At 45.9% G+C, this 10,677-nt stretch overlaps 1 protein-coding gene across 23 annotated transcripts in view; it reads left to right on the plus strand.

Annotated features, from left to right (window-relative positions):
* The window catches only part of DNM1 (dynamin 1), a 68,237-nt gene extending 57,728 nt beyond the window's left edge, over positions 1-10,509 (plus strand). For 5 of the 23 annotated variants that reach the window (XM_066980842.1, XM_066980848.1, XM_066980841.1 and 2 more), the window contains 3 exons: positions 61-302; positions 701-919; positions 8,488-10,509. In XM_066980842.1, the coding sequence (XP_066836943.1) occupies positions 61-302; positions 701-919; positions 8,488-8,560 (534 nt within the window). In that variant the 3' untranslated portion in view covers positions 8,561-10,509. Of the gene's footprint in view, positions 1-60; positions 303-700; positions 920-2,579; positions 2,738-4,194; positions 4,232-8,487 lie in introns of all 23 variants that reach the window. The other 18 variants (XM_066980854.1, XM_066980851.1, XM_066980849.1 and 15 more) reach the window with 15 other exon arrangements.
* The last annotated feature ends 168 nt before the right edge of the window (positions 10,510-10,677 follow it).

The raw sequence follows: 10,677 nt of genomic DNA on the forward strand, positions 1-10,677 counted from the left end.
CAGAATGGAGTGTTCTGGGAGACAGTGGCAACTGATTCCCTCTGTTCTCTTCATCTGCAGACCAAGGACTTCATCCACTCAGAGCTGCTGGCGAACCTGTATTCCTGTGGTGACCAGAATACACTGATGGAGGAATCAGCAGAGCAGGCCCAGCGACGTGACGAAATGCTGCGCATGTACCATGCCCTGAAAGAGGCCCTCAACATCATCGGGGACATCAACACCAGCACTATCAGCACCCCAATGCCCCCACCGGTGGACGACTCTTGGCTGCAGGTGCAGAGCGTACCATCTGGACGCAGGTACCAGAGGCTCAGGGGGAGAGCCCCACAGACCTGCCTGATGCCTCTTTAGTGGCTAGCTGGGGCCTCCTACTGAGACAGGGAGTCCTTCTCTTCCTCTCTTCTCCCTGTGGATGAAGAGTTCTGGGTGTTTGTGTTGGGAAGCTTCTATGCCTTGAAAGCTATGTAGGGCTGCTATATCTTTATGGAAGATGTGGAAGCTGCTAAACCTATAGGTTAGGTGGGGCCTGAAGCAGCTTTGAAGGTAACTGAAACCTGGCACAGCTCTTGAGAGCCAAGGGTAATGCTTAAAGTGACACACAACTGAAGAAGGAACACTGAAGGCAGCACATGGGGACCTTGGCGGTAAAACACGAGTCCCAGGCCTGTTGTTGCAGTTGAATTTCTCTGTTTGCCAGGTCTCCTACGTCCAGCCCCACGCCGCAAAGGAGAGCTCCCGCTGTGCCACCAGCCAGACCTGGGTCTCGAGGCCCAGCTCCTGGGCCACCTCCTGCTGGTGGGTCAACGCTGGGTGGTGCACCCCCTGTGCCCTCCAGGCCAGGTGCCTCTCCTGATCCCTTTGGGCCCCCTCCTCAGGTTCCTTCTCGACCTAATCGTGCTCCTCCTGGTGTTCCCAGGTAAGTCCTGAAACACAGCTTTGAGGCAGGTGAGATGTGCGCAGTATTTGGGTTGCAGTTTTGATGGTACTTTGTCTGGGCCATAGCAGACAAGCGGAGTTCTTGGTTTGGGTACAGTCTTCAGCTATTTGAACTTGGTCCATAAGCAGGAGCATCAGATATTGTACAGATGATGTAATGCTAAGGCAGCTCATGGGAATAGAGGGGCAGCCTCTTCTCTGCACCAACCTGCATGCAGTGGTTGGGGGAAGAGGACCCTGTACCTGAGAGCTTTATTAAAGCAATTATACCAACAATTCTGCTTGCAAGTAGGAGGTGGTCACCAGAAAATCATGGGACTAGAGTGACAGTGTATGTTCCAAGACAGTTCCCCTCTGTGTAGGGTTCCCCAAAGCCTGAAGTTGCCCCTCTTTTCCTGGCACAGAGGTTTTTCAAGGCAACATACGGGGATCTTCATTTGGGATATTTAGGTGCTTTTTTGTTGTGAGACTACAGTCATGTCACTAGAAGGGAAATTAATTTTCTGTAGACACTTTTGTTGCTTCTGCAGACAACTTGAATGTTTTCCAGGCTAAAGGGCTCAGATGACACAGCTTTGCTTTCCCATTAGGAAACTTAATTCCTCTCCTGTTCAGTCACTTCATACACATTTCTGCATAAGTGGTTATCCCCCATGCAGCCATGCACATCTTCCTGAAGAGGAGTTAGGAAACAATCTAGAACCAAGAATGGGTGTTGGTACTTGGTCTCCCTGTGAGAAAGAGGAGGCAATTGCAGAATATAGAATGAGTATAAGCAGAACCCCCACCATGTGATACATGTCTGTAAGAACATTTCCCTCTTGGAAAATGCATCCTCTTCAGTGGGTGCTGGTGGTACATGTCTGAAGTTTTGCCACGTTCTTTGAAAACACCCAGCCTGTCAATAGGTGGTGATGGTATATACCCCTGTGGTAGTGCCCCAGCTCATACTTGGCACTGCCTGTTTGTAGAAGTGTTCTCTGTCAGGTTGTAACCAGCCCAGAGGCTGATGAATCCAAAGAGATGATAAATCAGTTACTGACTCTGGTGTGTGCAAATGGTTTTACTTTCTTGGTGCCTCTGCCCCAGTTCTCACTACATACCTTGATGCAGCTCCCACAGTAACCTGTCCACACATGCCTCAGTACTGCCATAGGTAGCACCTATGGATGTCAGCATGCTTTTGCTGTGTATTTTTGGCTCTTGCTTCTTGTGACCCTGATTTTCCATACAGTGTTATTTTGTGGTTTTGTTTTTAGTATACTTAAACTTTGTTCTGTCTCCATCTTCTGTATGGTTTCATTTCTTCACTCATGAAAAATATTCTATATACCTGATCATCATGATAGGATCCCCCAAATGGCTGAAATGAATTGGCTTTTTTGAAGAAATGATGTAGCCTACTTTACAGGCTTTTCTGCCATTTGCATGAAATAGAAAGGTTTAAGGAAAGGTAGGGAACTGCACTGGAGCATCAGAAGAAAGTGCTTTATACTTAGCAATCCCTTGCTTCAGAAGGAGAAATAGTAGGTTGAATTGCATGCTACTGACTGCCCTGATCTGGAGTTGAGAAAGTAATTCCTGAAGTTGTGAAGAAGTTCTCATGCTCTTTCTCTGATCCCCCTCTCTGATTCTTCCAGTCGTTCATAGACTCCTCCGGATCCTGATACCAGCTTGTCATTTGAGTTCACTGATGAATGGAGAATTTCCAATGACAAGGGACTCTTTCTCTTCTTCTCCTGTATATAGAATAAGAATGTTCCCTGCTAGCACTTGGACTCGGGTCCTTCTGCCATGGGTGAACGAATGCCATCTCCACTTTTGCTTTTTTAATACCCATCTTTTCCCTTGCTAACTGGGCTACACTATCTTGTGTGTGTGAGAGAAACAAAGCCCTTGTAGATGGCATGAGTGGGCTGTGCTCTAGGAGTTGGTGCTACGTAGTGAACTGGAAGTGCATGGTGGTGGCTGGGTGTACTTAGTGTGCATGTGCACATTGATACCTGTGTAGAAGTTCAGCTGTATGTTTGTGCCTCCAGTTTGTGTGAGCATCTAATTTTATGGATGATGAACTTAAAGACAAGTGTTGCTCCACTTTTCTCATAAACACAGTTGCATAGACATGCTTTCACATACGAACACCACATGGTCCGTTTTCTTATATGGGATGGTCTTCCTGCATATAATGAAGTACTCTTCAGACTGACTTTCCACCCTGCCTCTGCACTTTTTTTTTTCAGGCGTTTATTCAATCTACTACAGAAATCCATATTACTAATTGTAGTAATTACTACATTAGTAATGTATTACTAATACATACATTTGGGAGCCGAAAGTAACAAATAATAGAAGGTCCTTTCTGTGCAATGAAGGACTGTATGCTCATTTGGGCTGTTTAGGAGATTTGACCTGAGAGAAAACTGTGAAGGTATCCCACCAGATACTTAGTGTTAAGTTCAAACTTTTTTGACAAAAGCTATAGGTGAAAGCTCAGGCAAGTTCAAAGGAGAAATAAAGTTAAAATGAGAATGCCTTAACCACTGGAAAAATCTGCTGAAGGCAGTAATGAATTCTGTTCTTTGGTATGTGTGAGGGGGGAAAAAAGATGCAAGTAATCAGGATCACTGTAAACATAACTGCACATTTTTATCCCTTGAGTTATTCAGGAGGTGTAAGCAGCTGATGTTATGATTAGTGACCTTTTAAATATCTTCACCTGTTTCCCTCTTCTGGGTAGTACTCGGTGCTCAGTATGGCATGTTACCTCCCTCTTTCCTAAGCTGTCTGTTTCAACTCTAACACTTAATATGGTCAGAAGATACGAATTCTCAATGAGACGAGTCAACCCACCTGTGCCCAGCTGCCTGGTGCTGAGACCTAGATAGGCTCCAGGCTGAGCAAGTGTGAATGTATTTGGGATCTCTGGATGTGTGAATAGGGTTGTGTCTCCAGCTGGGTGGGAGAGTGAGCAACAGCTGGTGGTGTGTGAAGAGAGAAATGGCTCTGAGCACACCCTTGTGCACGGCAGGGTTCTGGAAGCGTGTAAAGATGAGGCTGTGAACGTGTGCGAAGTCCTGCATGACTGAGTGCAGCCCTACCCAGCAGTGCACACTCGTGTGGTGTTCTGGGAGGGGGGGCATGCGAATGTGGCTCTGTGCAAGTGCATGTCTATCTCTGTTCCACCTTCCTGACAGTCTGTGTGGCCTCTGCCTTGAACTGTCTGAACTGCCATGTTGATTTCATGTTGTCTTTCAGAATCACTATCAGTGACCCCTGAGGACTGGCAGCCACGGTACGTTTTGCGCTCTCCCTGCAATGCATGAGTCATTGTGTCCCCATCCTCCATCACTTTGCTCTGCAGCTTAGCACTGCTGCCTCGTTCTTGTATTAGTAAGAGTCCCTTGTCCAATGAACCACCTCTGCCAGGATCTCATAAAGGGAGGAGTCTTGAACAGAAAAGCTGGCTGATCAGAGACTGTGCAGCTGCTTGAGCTGCAGGAGCTGGGAGAGCCTCAGTACCTGACGTAGGGTTACTAGAGGACCTGTCCTCTGCTTCCAGGTAGAGGAGCTGGGATGGGGGAATGAGTGCTGGCAATAAGGTCTAAACAGTGTGTCTTTCATTTGGCTTATATCTACCTTAAGTGGGAGATTAACAGAATGAATTCTGTTTTGATCTTGTCAACTGTGTTAAGGGTGAGATAGAGACTTGGGGAGCTGTTAGTTCAGACTCCTCTGCTTATATTCAAATGTCTGGCTGGAGAAGTGCTCCCTTCCTCTCTGTGTCCCTAGTGCTCATGGAAGGCAGGAGGAGTTTGGGTCATTAACAGCAGGACTTCCATGCCTGAGTACGGGATGCCTCTGACACTGAATGTTCCCTGTTACCCTCGCATCCCATGATGACAGCTAGAATTAAACTCCCTTTGCTCGTTCTCCACTTGACCCTCTACCTTTTTTCATTACTCTTCTGCCTCTGTTCAGACTGCCTTCCCTCATCTGCCACTGCAAGAGGGAAGGATTTAGTGATCTGTATCCTACCCTAAGCTCTGCCCCAGGTTCCTGCCTGCTTCCCTTTCCCATCTCTCCCTGTGTTTTGCAGCCTTGTACGTGCTCAGTGACATAGCAGGCTACAGGGGCAGGCTCAAAGTCTATTATGCTGGCCAGATATTCAAGGACCAGCTCTTCCTTGTGCCCTGAATGATGAGGGTGGGGGTGTGAAAAGGGAGGTCTTGCAAATTCTCTTCAGTCTTTTTCCTGGGAACCTCTAGGCCTTAGTAACAAAAGGGTAGGGGGACAGAACAGGGCAGGTGTGAGTGTTTGGGGCTCCTCCTCCCTTTCTCTATTGACATCCTTTCTTGAAGTGAAAGGTCTGAATCTGAGAGGAGCGGAGCAGCAGCTCCTTTAGAGCTCCTTTAGTTTCCCTTGCTGCTGGTCATGGGAGGCTGAACTGGGGGAGCGAGCCCTGAAGTCCTAATAGGAATAGCACGAGTTCAAGCTCCTGTGTCAGGTTAGAGTTCAGAGCTAGTGGTGAGTCTACAAATTCTCTGCTAGGACCATCTTGCAGCAAATGGAGACCGCTACTGCTGCATGTAGCTGGAGCTGAGAGGTGCCACATCCCATCAAACCAATGCAGGGATTGTTCAGTGACTGACATGCTCTTTGAGGATGTTATCTGTCAGTCCTCACTGATGACATACTGCAGAGGTGTTGGAGCAAATCAGCATTTTCTAATACTCTGCCTACCGCAGACATCCCTAGCAGCTGTAGAAACATGCATCTTGGTAAAATACTTAAGGAAAGAGGCTTGCTGTTGTCTGTACCTCTTTCTGGGACTCGCTGTTATGGGGTATTTTGTTCTTAGGCTGGCATAAAGAGCACCAAGGAAATAAAAAATTAAAAAGCACCCCAAACCTCCTCTGATAGCAACCTTTTGAAGCCCAGGGGAACATATGTAGTGTTTTACCATCCCTGTTAGGTTCGCATTAGCAGAATTCATAATTACCCTGCTGTTTTCTGGAGATGACTAGCTCAATGTTCTAGTCTGGGTATGGCTTGAAAGACTGACTCCAAGGGATAGGACAGTATAGCTGGTCTGCTCAGGCTCCTGCCAGGGTCTGTCTTACCTCGCACTGGAGCTTCCCAGAGAGCAGAACTTTCTTCTGTCTGGAGAAGAAGAACAGGTACTTTTCAGTGGTATAAGAGGGCTTGGCTAGCAATGTAGTGAGATAAACTGAAGCAGCATTTTGGAGGTAGATGGTGCCTGAGATAAGTTTTCCATCTCTTTTTTTTCTGGTAAATAGTTTTCAGCGTTTGTAACCTTACAAGGCAGATCCTCCAAACACCTCAAGAAGTTTTCCAGAAAACCTGAGCAGAGATAAAACCCTTACGGGTTTTATCCCTTTAAAAAAAAAAACCTTTAAAAAGCGATGGCCTGACCCCTAAAATGCAACGACTGGTGAGAGGAATGAGTTGTTTGCAAAAAAAACAATCTAGTACATCACAAAAAGCAGCATGTCTACCTGAATATTGTTTGTGCTCCTTTCAGCCCTGTTTGTTCCGGTAGGGTCAAGTGGCCTCCCTTGTCAGAACGCTTTATGTAGTCCAATGGCTTCAAGTATCCTTTTTGTCTAAATCCACAGAGGCTGTTAGGACAACCTGTCCAAGCTCCTGAAATGCAAAAAGCCCTTAAAGTTTCTCAAAAAGTGCTTTCTAACATATATAGCAGCACACCAGTGTCTCACTAAGGGTTGAGCTGGAGTTTGTAAAGTTTCAATTTCAACGGTCTGTTACTGTTCCAATGAGAGAAGGAGCCTTTAGTGGTTGGTATGGCCACATCTACACCACGAGCACCCTTTAGAGAGAATGTACAAATCCCACGTCATGAAGGCCCAGGATTGCAGATTCCCTAGCTGTAACTTACTGCAAGTTTTGCTTCTAGGAGATTAGTATTATTTCAGCATCCATCCAAGATGGCTGTAATTTCCAGGCTCACTCAATCCCATCATTTGCTTTACAGGAGAAGTAACTTGAGTGGCATGCTGATGACAGGGTCCTGCACTCCCCATTAACATTTTCAATCAAGGAAATAACATTTGCAAATGTTTTTACTGTCTGAGCTTTTTAAATGTATCATTACCCAAGGCAAGGAACAAGTGGCTGTAATTGTTTTGAGATCTGAGGCTTAATCAATATAAGAGCAATAAACTCTGCTGAGGCCTAATAAACAGGACTATAGAGTTGCTCTGGTTCATTTGCTGAGATGAGGGAGCTCGCCCCAGTTTATAAGGCTATAGCTCCTCTGGTAGAAGCAATGATTATAGGTTTGCTGTCAGTGCAAAGCAAGACCTCTCTACCTCAGAAGACTGTGCTGGTGCAAATAACTTCCTCTGCCTCTTTCCTTACTTTCCCCCAAGCTCCCCCTGTACTGGGAGGGCCTTCATTTCCAGCCGTCACTTGATTCTCTGTAACCTAAACTAAAGCTTGTTAGTGTGGAAATGTTCTGATGTTAATTCAGTGACACCTGATTCTGTTTGATTAATGCAAATGCTTCCTCTTCATTTGGTCTTTTGGTTTGCTCTTTGCATTTCAGGCAGTTTGGACTGTAAAACTACTCTGGCTTGGTCCTATACAATATAATTATCACTATGATACACGGTCATGATGCTGACACTGCAGGGAGCATGCTTTAAAGGAAGTATGTAGGGTGAACTTACTGACTTCCAGAACACCCCCATTTTCTTAGTTATTTGTAGGCTTCCTTAAAGCCTGTAGTCTGAGCCTAAAGCGGTCTTTCAAGTAATGAGTTGAGAGTGACAGCAGAGGTGTTGTCTTGTACTTTCTGCTGTTTCCCCCCAGTCCTGTACAAGGAGATCCTAAAACACAAGTGTCTGTCCCCTGAATGGATTACATTGCTGCCAACATACCTAGCTAAAGTACCAGCAAAAGAGCTGAAACAGTAGGAATGGTTGGGTTGAAGTCCCTCTGTTAAAGTCAGAAGTTGCATTGGCTGAGCCCAAGAGCTACAGAACTGAAAGCAGCAGGCTTGGCCCTTCTATCAAGGATCGGCATCCCATATTGGAATAGAGAGTGCTGGGCTTCAGGCAGCCTCCAGGGCAGGGGAAGTAGGTGCTCCTCCAAACCAGCCAAGACCCTCTGGCAGCGTGTCTCAGAGGACCTCATCCATGCTGTGTGACTGTCATGTGCTTGATACAGGAGCTCACTGTTGGCCATGCTTCTCAACTCTCATCACAGAGCCAGGGCGCTCACTGGCAGTAAGTTTCTGCATTTACAAATTTCCAGAGGGAAAGCAAAACTGGCTGTCCAGCAGACTGCTTTAATGGTGATCCATGCCGTGCAGAAAGTCCAGTGTGAGGCCTGATACAAACATGCGAGTCTCCTTTATGGAGTTGCACTCTTGTGCAAGTTTGTGCCTCAGTGGTTTTTTCCTGTCGCTGGCTCAGGCGAGGTGGAGAAGCATGCGTGATTGTGACTGCGATTGCTGTGCTAACCACAGTGTGTGTTCTCTTGTTTTTGTTCTCTGCTTTTTCACAGCAGAAGGGGCCCTGCCTCACCTACTCGACCTACCATAATCCGACCGGCTGAACCGTCCCTCTTAGATCTATAACTCGAGGCTGTAGACAGCTGGCGACGAATGCCGTGCTGGCGGCTTCCCCATTCCACCCTCCCTTCCACAGCCACAGTCACTCCTCTCATCCATCCCACATCTGCCTCCCACCGCCCCTTCCTGGTGTGTCGTAAAACACTAGCCTAGTGATTGAGCTCTTCGTCTTCACTCGTGCGTCCTGTATTGCTTTGTGAGCGTAGAGTAGCCTTCATTCAGTGGCACGGATCCCTGAAGTACACAGGCTCCTTGGAGAGATCAGCCGCAGGGACATCCTTAAGTCCAAGTGGTGGCTGTCTGTCCAGTTATTTCATCTGCCTGGTCTAGCCTGGATAAGTGTCCTGCCTGCATCAGTTAGCTGTAGCACCTAGGACTGATCTGTAATTATTCTTTTCTTGTAGTTAAGAAGATAAAAGTGTGACTTAGGAGCAAAATGCTGTCAAACGTGACACTGTTAGGAACAGATTACATGTCCTGTGTATTAGTTTGACTTCTAAGGTGCAAAAATTCATGTTGGGAACAGTGCAATCTACCTTATATCAAAGCGAGGCAGGGAGATGGAGAAGGGGGGAACTCAATGGATCGGCATAGTCCTCTAGAGTGAAGTCTGAGATAGCGCACACACCTCAGCGTGCAGGGAGCACGCGGACCTGCTCGTGCTCAGCTCCCCGAAAGAGCTGGGGAAATCCTGCTGGTGAAGCACTGGCTCCTGCCAGCAGCTGTCTTGCATCATCATTTTTGGCTGACTTTCCTGAACCCAGCAGGGAGAGGGGAATAGATACGCTGCTCCCCCCTTGCAAATGGACAACCAAATGTTTTCAGGGAGTTTGCTTTGTAATGTTTTGTTGAAAATATTTCTGCTTTGAATAAGCACATCTCTGTGTTTTTGGTACTGTGGTGACTTCTTCCGTAGCCTTTTCTTGCATGTGGATGGTACGTGTTTGGGGAAACTTGTAACTGTTGTTTATCACGACTCATCTTCTTAAGGTTTGGTTTTTACTCTTCATGTTATGTGTATTAAAAATGCTACAAAAAAAAAAAGACTTCAGAATTAAAAATGTATCAACCCTGTACATCTTGGATGTCATGTCTCTACCAGAAATGAGCCACCCGTGTTGCAGACTTTCAACTAGGTCTGATTCAGATTTAAGTTCTCTTTCCAGTGTGATTGTCATGAATTTCTGTTGTGGATCCTCTATTGTTCTGATGACAGTTCCTTTCTGTATTTTAACTATTGTTTTACTACCTCTTCCCCTCTTCCTTCCCTTCCCCCTTTTCTTTCTTGTCTTCAAATTCCAGCCGGCCGGGTAAGGCCAGTCCCTCCCGCCCGGAGAGCCCAAAACCACCATTTGACATGTAGGCCTGCTCCCTCTGAGACTCTTTGCCTGCCTCTTAGCTGTTCTGTCCTGGAATGGTCTGACTCAAACCTCACACATGGCTTGTTCTGTTTGTATTTTGTGATACACACATTATCAGATGTGACTGTAGTGAAACTGTTTTTTCCTCTCTTCCCAGCTGCTTTAAAGGAGTTAAACAAGTATATTGTAGTAATGAGAAACATATCTTTACTGTTATAAATATCTATAAATATATATATAAAGATGGAAAATCTATATATGTCCAGGTGTTCAAAGCCATTTGTGCTTCCATGTGGATTTTAGGAAATGCTTAAGTAGGGAAAGAATATCTATATACATATATATATATACACCCAAAAAAAAGTTAACCAAATCCTGATGTTGAGTTTTTGAGCTGATTGTTAAATTCTCTGCTGTGTGCAGTTGGGTTAATGTACTACCCCAGACTTGTGGGTGAACTGTCTCAGTGCTGGTAGTAGCTGTGATGCAGTTTGTGATCTACCTGTCACTCTTGTTTATTGGATGAAATAAACTATCATTTCTGTATAATGAAGGACTCCACAACTAGAATAAAACCATCTCTTTCTCTTGCTTTCTCTGGGTGAATTTCAAACTGTTTAATTTTAACCTGATATTTTCATCCCGTAGAGTTTAAAAAGCTATACATGCAAGCAGGTGCTCTCACTAATAGGGATGGTGGAACAGATCTGCATCAACAGTGGTGTCCAGGAGCTGCAGTTCAGTGAAACAGCTCGTCACATG

The sequence above is a fragment of the Anser cygnoides genome, chromosome 20 (assembly GCF_040182565.1).
Source record: "Anser cygnoides isolate HZ-2024a breed goose chromosome 20, Taihu_goose_T2T_genome, whole genome shotgun sequence".
Taxonomy (NCBI): domain Eukaryota; kingdom Metazoa; phylum Chordata; class Aves; order Anseriformes; family Anatidae; genus Anser; species Anser cygnoides.